At 36.7% G+C, this 16,735-nt stretch overlaps 1 protein-coding gene across 1 annotated transcript; it reads left to right on the forward strand.

The window, feature by feature from the left end:
* Positions 1 to 4,201: 4,201 nt before the first annotated feature.
* LOC308680933 (uncharacterized protein) lies at positions 4,202 to 6,233 on the forward strand. The gene is made up of 6 exons (XM_081349394.1): positions 4,202 to 4,391; positions 4,484 to 4,825; positions 4,922 to 5,260; positions 5,458 to 5,556; positions 5,663 to 5,685; positions 5,863 to 6,233. The coding sequence occupies exons 1-6, from the start codon at positions 4,280 to 4,282 to the stop codon at positions 5,977 to 5,979; spliced, it is 1,032 nt and encodes a 343-aa protein (XP_081205520.1). The 5' UTR covers positions 4,202 to 4,279; the 3' UTR covers positions 5,980 to 6,233.
* Positions 6,234 to 16,735: the final 10,502 nt, after the last annotated feature.

The following is a 16,735-nucleotide window of genomic DNA, read 5'->3' on the forward strand; positions in this document are numbered from 1 at the left end:
GTGATGGGTAGGTTTAGGGTTAGGGGCAAGAAAATGTCATTAGATCAGTATAAAAACCACTACGCTTATTGAATGTCATCATAATGATAGGAATACCTGTGTGTGTGTGGGGGGGGGGGGTGGGGTTGGGGGGGTGGCCTGGTAAACCCTACAAAAAGAGGGCATAACGAAGGCAATATCCAAAATTCTTGTCCTTGTGGGGACATTTTTTGGTGAGGAAATCAGCTTATAAATCATACTAAGTGATGTTTTTTGAAAATGTAAAAATACTGAAAGTGTGATGGGTAGGATTAGGGGGTAGGGTTAATGTGAGGGTATATAGAATATACTGTACAGTTTGTACAGTATAAAAATTATGTCGATGGAATGACCTCATTAAACATGAAAACAGAACAGATCTTTTCACCCTGGATCTTATCTCTCGTTGCAAATGCACTGGTCACAAAGTCCCTCGAGACCATGATGACTCAGGGTCATCCCCTATTTAACCCCATGACTTCCTGCAGACTGTCCCTATAATTTTCTCATGTGCACTTATTGCATGTCATCGAATATTATAATAAAAAATAAATAAAAAACATTGGAATCCGTTCATCACAGAGGAGGACTTCGTGGATGACTATGGTGGAAGGACTTTTAGGTGAGTCACTACCACCACCAATAGATAAGAGTAAAAATGCTGAAGCAACCGGTGCCTCTGCTGGCAGGAAGGAAGACCCCTTATACAAGAAGGCGGATGTGTCGACTGCTGAGTTTGATCAGATTAAGTCTATGCTTATGAATTTGCAACTGAGCAAGAAACTAGCATCTTCAGTTGAAGCCCCCAATATGAAGTTGCCTATTTTCTCACAGATAGTTCTTTGATGATGAAGAAGTGGAGGTTATATATAACCCCTCCGACCCATGGGTTATAGTAACACTAACTCAGGTGTACAAGCTGCAGTTCCGACGGTGGCCTCCCGCTTTCAATTGATTCAAGATGACAATATTATCAGACTCCAACAGCTCACTCAACAAAAGGGTGCCAATTAACCAGCAGAATGGTCAGAACGGCTCAGTGGGTTCTTCTCAATATACCTTATAATTCCAAAAAAAGACGGTGATGTAAGGCCCATACTCGACCTTCGTGACCTCAACAAGTTCCTGAAGATCTGACTATTTCACATGTTGCGCAAAACCGATGTTCTCCAGGCAGTCAGACAGCAGCACTGATTCTCCACGATATACTTAAACGATGATTACTTCCATATTCCAATTGCTCCACAACACAGGCCGTTCCTTCGCTTTGCATTCCAGGACCAGGTTTATCAGTTATGTGTCCTCCCGCTCTGCCTTTTTCTTTCCCAACGAGTCTTCACCATGTGTATGGCCGTAGCACTGGCTCCAATCCAAGTCACAGGAATACAGGTGCTTCTGTACTTGAACGACTGGCTCCTTTGCTCCCACTCTCAGGAGCAGGCAGTGGTGGAAATCACACAGCTGCTCTCCCACATTCCCCGATTGGGCCTTACAGTGAATTTTAGCAAGAGCCGGTTAACTCCAAGTCAGTCTGTGGGGTCCATAGGTGTCATGCTGGACTCATGATTTATGAAAGCCTTGCCATCAGCACACCGGATGGGCAATATACTGCTCCTTGATCCACAACTTGATCCTACAGAATTAGGCAATTACAGGCTGATCTTGAATCTACCTTTTCTGTCAAAGATACTAGAAAAGGCAGTGTCCTCACAACTAGAAAAGTTTTTTATAGAAAGTCCCTTTTAGAAAGAAATGGTATCTGCGAGGATTTCCAGTCAGGATTTAGACCGTACCATAGTACTGAGACAGCTCTCATTAGAGTCACAAATTATTTGCTCTTATCATCTGATCGTGGTTGTATCTCTCTATTAGTTTTACTCGATCTTAGTGCTGCATTTGTTACCATTGACCACAACATTATTTTAAATAGACTAGAAAACTATGTTGGCATTAATGGAATTGCATTAGCATAGTTTAAATCATACTAATCTGACCGTTATCAGTTTGTAGCAGTAAATGAAGAGATGTCTTATCGATCACAAGTTCAATATGGAGTACCACAAGGATCAGTACAAGGACCGTTGTTGTTCACTCTGTACATGCTACCCTTGGGAGATATCATTAGGAAGTTTGCATTAGTTTTCACTGTTAAGCTGATGATACTCAGCTCTATATTTCTTCACGCCCTGATGAAACTTACCAGTTCACAAAATTAACAGAATGCATAGCTGATATAAAAAACTGGATGACTATTAATTTCCTACTACACAATTCTGAAAAAAACAGATTCTAATTATTGGACAAAAAACTTCCTCACGTAATAACCTAGAATACTGTATACTGTAGGTCTAACACTTGATGGCTGCTCTGTCAAGTCTTCGTCGTCGGTTAGGAACCTGGGTGTGCTCTTTGATATCAATCTTTCATTTGAAAGTCACGTGTCTAGTATCTGTAAAACCGCATTCTTCCATCTAAAAATATATCTAAATTACGCCATATGCTCTCATTGACAAATGCGGAAGAGTTAGTTCATGCGTTCATGACCTCAAGGCTAGATTATTGTAATGCTCTTATGGGTGGTTTCCCTGCGTGCATAATAAACAAACTACAGCTGGTCCAAAACGCAGCAGAGTTTTTACCAGAACCAGGAAGTATGACTACATTAGTCCCGTTCTGTCAACAATGCACTACAACACCCTATTAAACATTGTATAATTTTTTAAATATTGTTGATTACTTAAAAAGCACTAAATGGTTTAGCTACCCAGTACTTGAGCGAGCTCTTAACACATTATAGTCCTTCACGTCTATTGCGATCTCAAAATTCCGGCAAGTTGATAATCAAAATCAATTGCTGGCGGTAGATCCTTTTTCTATTTAGCACCTAAACTTTGGAACAGTCTTTGGAAGCAGACACACTCTGTCAGTTTAAATCCAGACTAAAAACACATCTCTTTGACCTAGCATACACATAACACATTATCAACTTCTATAATTCAATGTTAGGCTGTGCACATATATTCAAACGCACATACCTATAGACTGAGACTATAGACATAATGTCATATTGCTCATGCTCCGCCCACGACCACTGATGGACTGTCCCATATTAATATATTTCCGCCCTCAGCCATTTGTATACTGTCCACCAAGGCAGGTTGCCAAGGCAGCACTTTACGTGTCTTGTGTCGACACCACCCACAGAAGAGAGTGGTGGGGTGAGCAGTTGCTTATTATCATTTAAAGAGACATGCACAGAAATGGGTCGCTGTGAACAGAGCTGTTTTTGAGGAGGTAAAAAGGGTGTTGTTTTACACAACCATTGAGTAATTTTAACCAAAGTATGTTAAAAACTTTACATGAAGACCCTAAAGAATCATACCAACTTGTGGAAAATGGGCATCCGATGACCCCTTTAATATTTACATTTGAGTAGCACTCGCTGTTATGGTAAGGGGCGTGACTTTCCAGAACACGCACTAAGCGGTGCCAATCACAACACACTGGGCCAGCTAACCAATCACAGCACATTTTGTAATCCGGAAGGAGGGGCTTCATCGAAACAGTAACCAAAGACTGGGGAGAGAAGTGCTGTAATAATGTTAAATAAGTAAATAAGTAAAAAATGTGTTTTTTGAACAATCAAGCATGAAAGCATATTCTAGTACACCTCCAAAACAAAATCAAGACTTCGTAAAAGGGCATAATAGGACCCCTTTAAACTTGATCATGCCCTGCCATCTGCCAAACCATTGATTCAAAACATGAATTAAATTAAATTATTATTATTTTTAAATAAAATTAATTTAATTTAAAATATCTTGGACACTCACCATTGGTAGGCCTACTAAAACAGTGACTTTTATATGAGGCCCTTAAAAGGATTGTTTTCTGGTTACATGCTTCTTTGAAACATCTTATTTCCTGCTTTTTTTCTGTGTCAAACCACTAAATGCATTTTTAGTAGCAATAAAAAACATTAACCAGAGTTTTCAGAGAGGCCAACTTTAGTTGCTAAAAACTGGATAACTAAGCAATAGTATTTATAAAGCATTTCCTAATAAATGAAAGAGGTTTTTTGGAGCAACGGAAAGATGGTTGGGTTCGATTTTTTTTTAGACATTTTGATGTGGCGACAGTGTGTGACGGCAGAAAGGTTAAGGTGAATGTGCACATGTGCCTCAGTTGACTGAAGCAGAGACAGATGGACACATGATAAGGACACCGTCTAGTGATCTACCCTTATTCTTTAGCATGTGTGATGGTGTGGCTCATTCGTTTGCTTTTTCAGGGGAATTCCAAGCCAGGGGACAATTTTGGAAGAGGACTGATCATGAGATATTACTTCATTCTTTTGCTTTCCTCAACAATATGTATGCTTATGCTTTGTAAACATATAAACAACCTATTTACACTTTATAACACATTCAACTCTAAAGTATCTAATGTGTGCTTCCTTTTGCAGTCTGCGCTTCTGAAGTGAATGTTGTTCAGCAAGATTTAAAAATAGTTCAGTCTGGAGAGGATGTGAACTTAACCTGCAACTTTTCAGAGTTTCTGGATTCAACAGCATGGTTTAAACAGACGGCTGAAGGAAAATCTTTAAAGATTGTGTCTTTACACTATAAACAACCCAGCTGGAATAAGGACTTTGAGAAAATTAATCGTTTTAATGTTACCAAAGGAGATGATCATTTTAATCTGACCATTTTACAGACAAAGCCTTCAGACTCAGCAACATATTACTGTGTAGCCGCATCAAACTGGAAGATTGGAATGGGTGCAGGCACTACATTAGTTGTCAGAGGTATATTTACTTGCTTATTATTTATGTTTTGTGGGGATTGTGTTGGATGACTTTTGGCCTTGCTTTTTCAAGTTCCTTTTATGTCCCTTTGTCAAGATGCAGCCGTAGCACACACAACTCTTCAGCAGTCTTTGATCGACACGCTTCATCCAGGGGATTCAGTGAATTTGCAGTGCAGCATCTTCAGTGAGAGTTGTGCTGGAGAACACAGCGTCTACTGGTTCAGACAAAGCTTGGGAGACTCTCAAGGAGTCCTTTACACCAAAGGAGAGAGAAATGGTCAGTGTAAGAACAGCAGTGAGTCTCAAACGCAGAGCTGCGTCTACAATCTCCTCAAGAGCAACATCAGTGACTCTGATGCTGGGATTTACTACTGCGCTGCGGCCGCATGTGGAGAGATACTGTTTGGAAAAGGAACTCAACTCAATATTAGAGGTAAGGTGAAATGCAAATATCTGGTTTAAGATGTTGAGATATTTGGTTTGATCGTTCCTCTCTGGAAAAGCATTTCATTCATTTACATGAGTACATGATACCGAACTGATCTAATGAATGTAATATATATAAAATTATTAAAAATATATAATAATCCAAGCAAAAGATATAAAATTTGTTTCATTTTATTTCCTTAGATGTGAATCCAACTCTTCTTGCTCTTGGAATTTCAAACATCATATTTTTGGCTCTTGTTGTTTTTCTGGGAATAAAACTATGCAGGGGTCAGAAAAAAGGTAAGACTTTCTGAATAGGATTAATTTATTATGGCAATGCAATATCAAATTTTGAATAACACAACTGCCATTTATAATGACAAGACTGTTTCTTAATTTCCCAAAGTGCCCACACCACAGGAGAATCAAGTAAGTACACAATTATCTTCCATTTCCATCTTTTTCTAAATTTTATCAATTTATCTGTTTTATCAATTTAATATTAGATAATATATTTTTCTGTCAGGGTTTTTAAAAACGCATAATGCCACATTATGTGTAATTTTTCCTCTCGTAATTGGAGATTGTTTTCTCTCTTGATATTAGAATGAAGCCAGCATGAATTACGCATCCATTAGTTTTGGTCAGAAACCTCTGAACACTAGAAGGACCAAATCAAAAATCATTCAGGAGCAGTCTCTGTACGCTCACGTACAGCAGTAACATCCAGAGGTTTAGTGGTGCATTTCACTTCGACAAATATTTTCATCATGAACTTACAACAACATATTTGAAGGCAATACATTTAATATGGTTGAATAATTTGGTCATTAATACTCTATTTAATTAGTTTATTGATTTTCTTCATGTTTTTATGAAGTCTGTTTTATGAATTCTTTTTTTAACTGTACAGCACATTGGTCAGCCTTGCTGTTTTTAAATGTGATTTAAAAATAAAATAAAATAAATTGAACTTGAATCTATAATGTCTGTTCTTTATTTCAAGCATTTAAGTGTCAGTTAATTGTTAAATGCTCTGAAAATGTAACTTTAAATATCAGTAGCTAACAATGTAAAAAAGAACTTGCTGAATGCTGAATTCAACATGGTCTCTACTGCCACCTAGTGATTGTAGATCATTGGTATGAGATCTGATTCTGATGTAGGAAGGGGATCTTATAATATCACTGCCCCTTAATCTGTACGTTTCCACCCACGGCGCGCCATTTGGTTTTCGCAAGCAACAACAGTGTAACCAGTTCTAACGCAATGGCAAAAGTTTGAACAAAGCAAGCAAAATGTTATGTTTTTGGCTGCACAGATGAGCATTGAGAACTATTTGACCAAAATATGTCACAGCTGTCTTATAAAGACCTCAGGGAACTGTGTCAACTTGTGTAAAAGTTAAACATGACAATACATGAAAGTCGATGAGATGAATCAATGTAACTCCACAATAACTACATAAATGTATCCACATACCATTCAGAAACGTCCTGGTGCGTCTAAAGTTGCTCTTCTTGAGTCTCTCCGTAAGGCTGCACTCGCTACTGGACATTTCTGGGTCTTTGGACGAGTGAGATTTGCGTGTTGTTTATTGCCAGAGTATCCGAAGCTCATGTAAAGGATTGGCTCTCTTCTGAACGGGGCGGGGGAGCAGCAGCTCATTTGTATTTAAAGGGACACACACAAAAGGTGAGTTTTTGCTCAAACCCAAAAAGGGGGAAATTTGACAAGCTATAATAAATGATCTGGGGGGTATTTTGAGCTGAAATTTCACAGACACATTCTGGGGACATCATAGATTTATATTACATCTTGTGAAAAGGGGCATAATATAAATATGTCACCTTTAAATCCAATTTTCCCTATGTCTTGTTCATTGAGAAGTATGTCATTACTCACGATGCACGAATGTGGACCAGTGATGTTGTAACATGTTTGGCTCTGTTAAGTTCTGTCATAACATCTCTCGGGAGACGGATATGGAAATAGAGATTGGCATGGTAATGGACTGGCAATGTTATTGTATTTGGTCTTGGTATCTTCCCCCTTTTTGCTGAGAGCATGTAAGACATGTTGCTGCTGCTGCACATGTAACAGACATGTAACAGACACATGTGCATAGCCAATGCCAATAAAGCTATTGTGCACAGCTGAAGAGACTATTGATACACATTTGTAAACTTTTCACAATACACCGTTGCACCGGGTAATGGGAGGAATAGACAATACAAGTAATATACATGTGCTGTTGAGTGAGAAAACAAGCTGCTGCATCGGCAGATATGCATTTATCTGCACAATGACGACATAGCCAGGAGACAGGAAGGGATAGAACAAACACCCCCAAAACAGCAGATCTATTGCCAAAACATATGTACTTTTTTTCCTCATGGACCACATGTTTTGCTATATATGTGTGCCTTGACTACTAGAGATGCGCGGTTGGCGGTTACAGCCACGGACTCCGCAGATAAACCGCGGATCGGGCAGATGACTTGATGAAAAATAATATTTCAATTAAATTTGTTCGGGTGGTGGTTGAACCAATCAAATGATTGTAAGGCCTGCTAGTATAAAATGAATTGCATTGTCTGCCTGAAAAAGACGCGCTCTCTTCCCATGAAGTCAAAATTAACGTGAGTCTTCAGAACAGGCTCGTCCTAGTCGTCACCCTGACATGGCAGTGTGTATTAGCCTATAATGTGAATGACTTGTTATTTTATTAGAGCTTTCTTTCTTTTTGCTAAAAAATAAAGTGCAATAGGCATTAATTAGTAGTAATAGCAGCATGTTGAAACTATGTGCCAAAATGCGTTTTTTATTACAATGATAAAATTGTACAGTAGCCTAGTCAGGTAAGGTCAGGTTTGCCGATGTGCGTTTTATTTAGGCTATTTATTTATTTTTGTCCCTGTGCGCTGATCGGAGACGGCGTTCACTGCTGATATTCTGGGGATACAACATAGCCAATAGGCAATACTAGTAGGGACATTAGCCTTTAAATATCTTTGCTGCATTGGATCAGTATCCTTTCTAGAACAGGCAAGAGATTTTCTAGCCTCGCGGCTCGCGTCAGCAGTGCCTTGCATCGCCCACAGACCTTAAAACAATCAGCGAATGGCGGGCGGGTGCGGCTTGGTCAAAAAACGTTGGTGCGGATGGATGGCGGACGGATGATGAGTTTTGTGATGTGGTTGCGGATGAAATAATAGGCCATCCGCGCATCTCTATTGACTACCTTGCCGACCGGCTTAACACTAGAAATGCTATGTGCTAATGCTCCATGCTATGTGTTCTTGTGAATGTTGTGGTTTAATTCTTTTCAGGGGAATGACTTCAGAGATATTTGACATCAGAAAAAATTAGACTTTATTAACAAACAAAGCCGAGTGTCCCTCTGCAGACAAGACCCTGAAAAGAATTAAACCACAACAAATGGCGACCCCGGCAGGACGTGGCTTAGGAGCTGAAGGAGCCACGAAGGGATCGCTGGTGACTGACACAGACAACAGTTGGCGCTGTACTTTGAGGTGAGCAGTTTTTGCTTTTGAATAAGGTGTGTGTAAGTCACCAGTGGCCCGGATGTGGTAAGAAAAGCTTCTCCAAATTTAAAGAACTTAAAAAGTGAAAAGGAGTGTTTGATATCAGAAAAATTGCATGCATTGTCTTTGTAGATGTCAAGTAGTTGGTAAAAGCGCGGGGGGGCTCCCGATAGTGTTTGCTAGTGCTTGTTTAATCCTGAGTGGATTCTATAACTACTGGTAATGCTGATTTAGCGCAAAGAGTTTTGACGTACGTACGTAAGGTTCTGTGTTTGTTCATCAAGTGGGCCTCGAAGGATGATGAGCAAAAAGCATGCACACAGAGGGTTTGAATTCACTGATAAGGATATCAGTTAAGTTTTGTGTTACTTGTCAAGAGGGCCTCGATGGATGACAAGCGTACTGATATAAGGATATCAGTTATTGATGTTTTATACCTGTAAGTGGGCATTGATTGATACAGGTGTAGTTTAGCTTATAGCCTATAGATGGTTGATCTGCAGACATTTGTAAGAGGGCCTTGAAGGATACAAATGAGCATGATTGCAGATAAAGTCAATTTCCGGGTACCTTATTAATCTAATAAGAGTCTGCTCAGGGGAATTAAGGTCTTATTTCACTCTGTTGTGTTGAGGAAGTGAATCACAGAGGTTTATGGAATAGGATAGTTAAAAGTGTCATTGTGTTGAGAAGTGAATATTTTAATGTATTATTCAGATCTGACAGGGAGTACAGAATAGTGTGTGTGTGTGTGAGTGTTTATGGGATCCTGTGTCTTGTGTGACTGTGCCTGTGGTTGAAAATAAGTGACCTCTGACCCTGGTTGCTTGGAGGGACAGAGAATGTGTGACTGACCTGTGAATGAAGGGACTGAAATGGTGTGTATTAGAAAAAGAAAGAAAGAAAAGTAAGGGAAAACAATTGTTTCAAGATATTAACTTAGAAGAATATTGTAGTATAAAATAAGTTAAAATAATAAGATATATATTTAATCAATAAATGTAATGATAAATATTAATAGATGAATATAAATAAGATTGCACGTGCTTAATATATTATATATTATATCTGAAGACGTCTAAAATTTGTATCTCATTATCCCTGACGACAGTGTGGAAAAAGTATTCCATTGCAGATTAATAAGTTTGTGTTAAGAGAAAAATAACTGGTGCAGTGTGCTGAAGGTTAGCGAGATTGAGTGACCAAGTTTCAAAAGTCAAAAATACTTTACAGAAGTTGATGAGAGTAAAAAATAAGAGGAATTCCTTGATGATAGTTGAGAAACATACTAGATTATTGTGAATACAGCATGCAAATATAGAAGAAAGATTGAAGCCTGATTTTATGATAGGGAAAATTATTTAATTGAATTATTCTCAGATCATCAGAGTTATATTATTGCTGATATTGCTTTTTCCTGCAATGAAGAACTGCTTACTAATAGAATGAGGGAAATGCTATGGTCAACCAGTGAGATTTTTATATAAAATAAATAGTGAAAAGATGCAGGTTAAAAAAGTGGCATGTAGATAAAGAGCTAATAGCTTATATGTAAAAGTTCAATTTGATTCATGCAGATCTCTGAGTATTCAAATTACAGATTGCTTCTGTGTCCTGTGGAAGCAACAAGAGGGCAAAGGGCAAAGACATGAATGCAGAGACACGAATGCAGAGAAGAAGAAGAGAGTGGGTGAGGGGTTCTCAGCTCCCCTCCTGAAGTTCAAAAAGACTCAGAAAGATTGAGTTAATGCAAAGACTGGAAAAGGTGAATCTTTCACTTGAGACTTTTCCTAAAGACAATGACAAATCCTGAGATGCAAAACTGTTACAGGATTGATCAAAAGCCCAAACTGAGAAGAGACAGAGAAACAGCAGAGCCTATTCTCCACTCTGCAATGGCCTTTGAGTGACAGCAAGGCTGAAAAACATGTCAACAGACACTGATCTAAAAACAGAAGAACTGACCCTTACGGCACCACAGGTGTGACAGACCTAATGAACACTCTAGAGACTGTGTCAAATTTGGTTAAATAATATATTAACATTATTCATTCTGATTATTCACTGGTCTCATGGCAATTCTTTATATTCTCTGCTAAACTAACCCTCTCTGCTTTTTCAATAGGTACAAGTCCAGCTCTATAAGAAAAGAAAATACAGAGAAGTGGGTGCTCAACTCACTACATAGTTAAAACTGAGGCTGGATTTGGTATAGTGAGGGCTATTATATTAGACAACTATAGGGCTAAAGGCATGATAGAATTATTCTCTGGCAAAGAAAAAGATAGACACAAAATGTCAAAGAATGATTATTTTTGTTTGCAAAACAATGGTACTGGTCACTCCATCTTGTTTTAATTTTTTAGAGAGATAAATTGGAGAAGGATAAATAACTCCAAAAGTCCAAAAATATGAAATTAAAAATGCTGTCAAAACTGGGAAAATGAGATGGAAATGTTATTGGCCATGGATCCAAGATTAGGCAGAGATCTCCAATTTTATTCTTAAAGAAGCTCATGAGCAAAAAACAAAAAGAATATGAAAAAGTAGACCAAACAAATGACAAAATGCATTTGAGAAATTACAATTGGCTGTCTTACTCTCAACTGCACCATACTAAGGCCTATTATTCTGAAATATTTAATCTATTAGAGTTTGGGAAAAAACAAGAAAAAAGGGATTATAACAACAGTGGTAAACTAAGCATTAAGATAACTGACAATTCTGAATAGTGTTTGAATAGCTGTTGTGATGTTGTCTGTCAGACCTTTGGAATTCCACAGCTAAATTTGTAAGTTCCGCATTTAGAGCACAACCTGCGGAAGAAGAATGTGTGATGGCCGATGAGTGACTGATTATGAATGAATGAGTGTACACTAAGGCAAATCAATTATTTTGCCTACAGCTGTATCTAAATTTCATATGTGGGCCCACAGGGCATATTCTGCCCAATAAAATAATGACCATGGATGGATTTGGTTAATATCCTGGTCGAAACTATAGTGACAATAGAAAAAGAAAATGGGAAAAAAAAATTGTAAAAGAAAACAAAATGATGCTACATTTTGCGCAGCGCCTAACACATCTGACTTTCCTTTCAGAATATCATGATGGAGCATAACACATCTGACTTTCTTTTCAGAATATCATGATGGAGCTGACGTTTTGTCAAAAGACTGAAATATTGTCTTGTAACTTTTGTCTTTTAGCAAAGTGGGTTGAGTGTTGTCCAAGTCTGATAACTAGTATGCTGATAGTGGGACTCAAAACAATGAGATAACTGAACTGAATTGACTAATTGTAAAAAGTAATATAGGGGTAAAGCCCTACTGCTAATGAGCAGAAAACACACAAAAGAAGCCAGAACACCACTCAGCCCACATGATCATTTTACAGATGACACCAAGAAGGACAATGGGCCAGATGAGCAGATGATTTAAATTGTTGTTGTCACTAACTGAACTAACAGAAATAATGAAGGTTTCATTCACAGATGAGAACAGTTCAGTTCCAGGAAGGTTTCTGGGACGATTCAAACAAAAAGAACCAGTGACAGTGCCTTGTCATCTCAGAAGAAGCTTGAACATTGATCAGCAAACTGACATTTGAGTCCATGGCTCTCAACTTAAAATACGCCAAACGACTCCAGGAAACCCCCACAACAGCGAGTGAGGTTTCAAGGACATGCTGGCAATGACCTTCCCTTGCCAATGAGAGAAAAGGAAAAAGCCAATTACAACTCACAATGATCTCATGAATGGAAAAAGAAGAACTTTAAATGAAAAGTTGCAGAATAAGAAACTTTCAAGGAGTTGTGCAAAGAGAATCAACAGAGATGAGTACAAGTTCAAACAATAGTCAACATCAACCAAACTGTCTTTAAATGTAATGTTAAAGCCATTGAATATACTAGTAGCAACTTAATAATAACCCCACCAGAAAGAAAAATATTGAATTAAAGAATATATCAAAAACAATGTAAAAACGATAATGAAAAATCAGAAAACAAATGACAATAATGAATGATAAGCGACTAATTCAAGTAATTGTCATATCACAGTGCGAATTAAGACAAGTCATGAAGGAAAATACAAATCGACAAATGACATTTTAAAATAGATCATAATGGGTACTCGAATGTTATTTGTCAATAAAACGGGTATAAGTAATTAATTTAAGGCTACAGTTGAAAATTAAAGAAAGATTAACACTGACTATTAACAAATATTTGATTTCATTTATGATTTGAATTATGATTTGATTCAATATGCTATTTGACTAATTAAATGTATTTTAAATGGTGCTAATAGAACGACCACCTCAGATGAAAATTGTTCAAATTCAATAACAAACAAATTGTTATAGCATATAGACTGTTCAATACCATGTAGATTATTGCCTTATGAACAATCTATATGGTGGTACCAGAGGGGGGTAAGAATGACAGGTTATTGCACAAAAACATACTTTTGAATATTCTCAAACCAGATGCACAGGTATTCACCTGCGCAAGGGGGGAGGGATTAAAAGAATAAGGAAGGACAATAATTAAAAGGCTAAATTAAGAATAAGGAAAAAGAACAAGGAAAATTAAATAAAAGGCATTTTTTGCAATTTTTGACTGTACACAAGAGAAATTTGTGCCAAAAATAAAGGTAGGAAAGGAACAGTGACAAAAATAGGCCATATATCAGTACCAGAAGGACTATAAAACTCTTGGTAATGGATTATATGAACAAGATAGAGATGGGTAAAGGCAATGAAATCAGCAGAGGAGGCTCAAGAGAAGTAATTAAATTTAAGACCAAAGTATTCCTTAGATTTGAAATTCTATCAGAAAAAAATGATTTAGATAATGGTTTAGCAGTCATTCTAGAAAAATTGAAATTAACATTAATTGTATGCAGAAACGTAAATTACAGAAAGGAAGTTTTACCAATAACTAAGTTATAATGCTTTATGTTTGAAATGGTTAAGGAAAAAACTTAGTTATACAGAAAAAGAAATGACCATACAATGAATATGTAAGATAGTATAAAAAGTTATTTTCGAGAGTTATTTTTTCTAATTGTCTAATGAGTTTATTGAATGACTTTTATGAAGTAAATGTAACATTGCTCTTGAAGCTTTCTTAGTTTGAGTGATTACATGTGACATAATTAAGTTAATTCATGATAGTTCATTTAGAAATTATTAGAAAGGAAGGAAAAGGTATTCAGTTAAGGAATGCTTGAACTGAGGAGCTATAATGAGAAAAAGCTGCAACACGTGAGATATTTATTGTTTAAATTTGGTAATAAAGTAGACAGAATTTGAAATGTAAAACATTATAACAAAGAAAATTGTGATTTAATGTAGCTGCACTACAGTGTTATGGTTGTACATCAACTAAAACATGACTGACTAAAAAATTGATTCTTTAAAAATAAGTGAATTGACGTTCCTTCATAAAAATAAGAAGCAAATAAAAAAGAGAAAAAGTTATTTTTTACCCAGCCCTATTTTAAATCAAAATTCATATGGATTATGCGAAATAAACATGCAAACTAAATCATTTATTCTATTATAATCAGCAGAGATTTATTATAATGATTTGACTTTATAATAATGAAAACAATTACATGAAAAAAGTAGAATGACTTTACAATTGAATAAAAAGTTAAGGAAAGCTTGATTTAAAAGATTAGAAATGTTTTTTGGAGTTGCAATATTGAAAGAGGGTTATTATTCTGTTGTGTACTTCCCATATTAAGAAGATAATGAAAACTAATTTGAGAGGGCAAATAAATCATATATTATTAAGATTGAGCTTATAAACCAAATTAAGATTTACAATCATTGGACATTGATTGAAGTACCTCGAATAAGGATGAAGAAGAAAATGAATAAGCCAGATCCTGGGTGTCTGGGTCGAAGAGGATATCTACACCGCAAGAAGAACTTTTAATTGTATAAGGGATTTTTGTGTTTGACATATTCTACATAACTGTGACAATTAGACAATGCTGAACCAATTTCATCCACACACTTGTAACAATGTTTGATTTTTGATTAGGGAGGATTCGAGTCTTTTACTTTCTCCATTGAAAAAGAAAAAACAACTGAAAGAAAGAAAAATGTATGGAGAAAGATGTTTGGCTCGATTGCTCCTCCGGAGTATGGTGGCATAATTTCAGTCATTGAAAATAAGAATGACTTAATTTAGTCACTAAGGTAGTATAACTGAGGGGACTGGATTTTGAAACTACACTCTGGAAAAGGATAGCGAATGTGGGGCTTAAATAAGCCCCAGAGGAGGGAATGTTGAAGATTTTATTATTTAGAAAATAAGTAATTTAACTGGTTTTTTTGTACACTATTATTTCCTTGTCTGTGGGTGACTTTGGCTGACTTTGGAACCTGAGAGCACAAGGTGTTGTTACAGCAGAAAATTCTATTTCAGTAATGTCACATGGTACAAAACTATTTCTCAAAATACCTATAGAATGTATTACCATATTTGGGAGAAGGATGTAGGTATATACATATGCTGGAAGGCCTTTCTGGAGGGTCTTGTCTGCAGAGGGACACTCGGCTTTGTTTGTTAATAAAGTCTAATTTTTTCTGATGTCAAATATCTCTGAAGTCATTCCCCTGAAAAGAATTAAACCACAACATGAACAATAGATATGACGTTGCAAGCTGATAGAGATAGGAACCCAGCAACCACCCAGAGCAAGTATCATCAATTAAGTCATTTGATAATGATTACATAACCCTTATACTCTTATTTGATAAATGAAAAGCCATTAGGAGCGATAACGAATGACAGCGTGCTCTGACGCGCGATAAACATGTTAGCATAGGTAATGAAACTTTACCCTTGAAATATTGTTTGTTTCTGCTAACATGTAATCGCATTGAATGTGAATGCTTATTTTACTTTAACCTTTTCATCCATAGACAGCATTTACTCACAGAAATACAAACAATAGACCATTTTCTGCTGCATAGACACAACTGCATAGCGCTCCAACTTATGCTTAGTAGACTATAAACATGACTATGATTGTACATGACTATACAAACAAGACTATAAACATGATGCTTAGTTTAACATATTGATTGAAGCTTAAATGCTTCAGTGATTCACTCGTGCACTCTTGGCATGACGCCATTTAAACCATTTCTAACATTAAGTTATTTAAACTTGTAAAGATTACTCCATTTATGAATTAATAACCGGACCACACAATGTGCGCAGAGACTTGGAATAAAACATTAATCACTTATCTTAGATCTTGATTCCAGATGCAAAGCACACTGCCATTCTAAAAGTGCACTGCATACTTTTAGTGCTAACAGCAACACACCAGTAATTGTTTGAATGTTGAGCCGGAGGTCATTGGACGCTGATCCAACAGCAACCAATCAGCTGTGTAGATAATCATGTGATCGCTACCAAATGAGTCAAAGACTTATCAGCCAGCGCCATCTAGTGTTTCATGCCAGAACTAGGTAATTTCATAGTGTTTTGTTTCTGTTTTCCCTGTTCCTGTTAACCTGTGTTTTCTGTCATTGTAAGTTGACCTAAGGTGCGTTCCAAATGACAGGGTCCCTACGCAGTGTTGAACTGCTCCCTACTCCCTGAGCACGGGATATCTGTTGAAGTGGACTTTGCTGAAAATTTGGAACTCCCTACAACATCATCAAAGAAAGACAATGACGGGGTCCCACCAATTATGATATAACATAAATATTGATATAATATAAAAAACATTTTCACTTTACTTTCAAATTTATCATATCAAAATCATATAATACACATATACAAAACAAACATTATGTATCTAATAAATATAATAAAACGTTTTTAGACTACTTGTATATTTAATTGACTATTGCAGCTATTAATTGAAGCTGTACAATAACTGTCATTCATAATGAAAATA

This window comes from Scardinius erythrophthalmus, assembly GCF_964197995.2.
Source record: "Scardinius erythrophthalmus genome assembly, chromosome: 2".
NCBI classification, from domain to species: Eukaryota; Metazoa; Chordata; class Actinopteri; order Cypriniformes; family Leuciscidae; genus Scardinius; species Scardinius erythrophthalmus.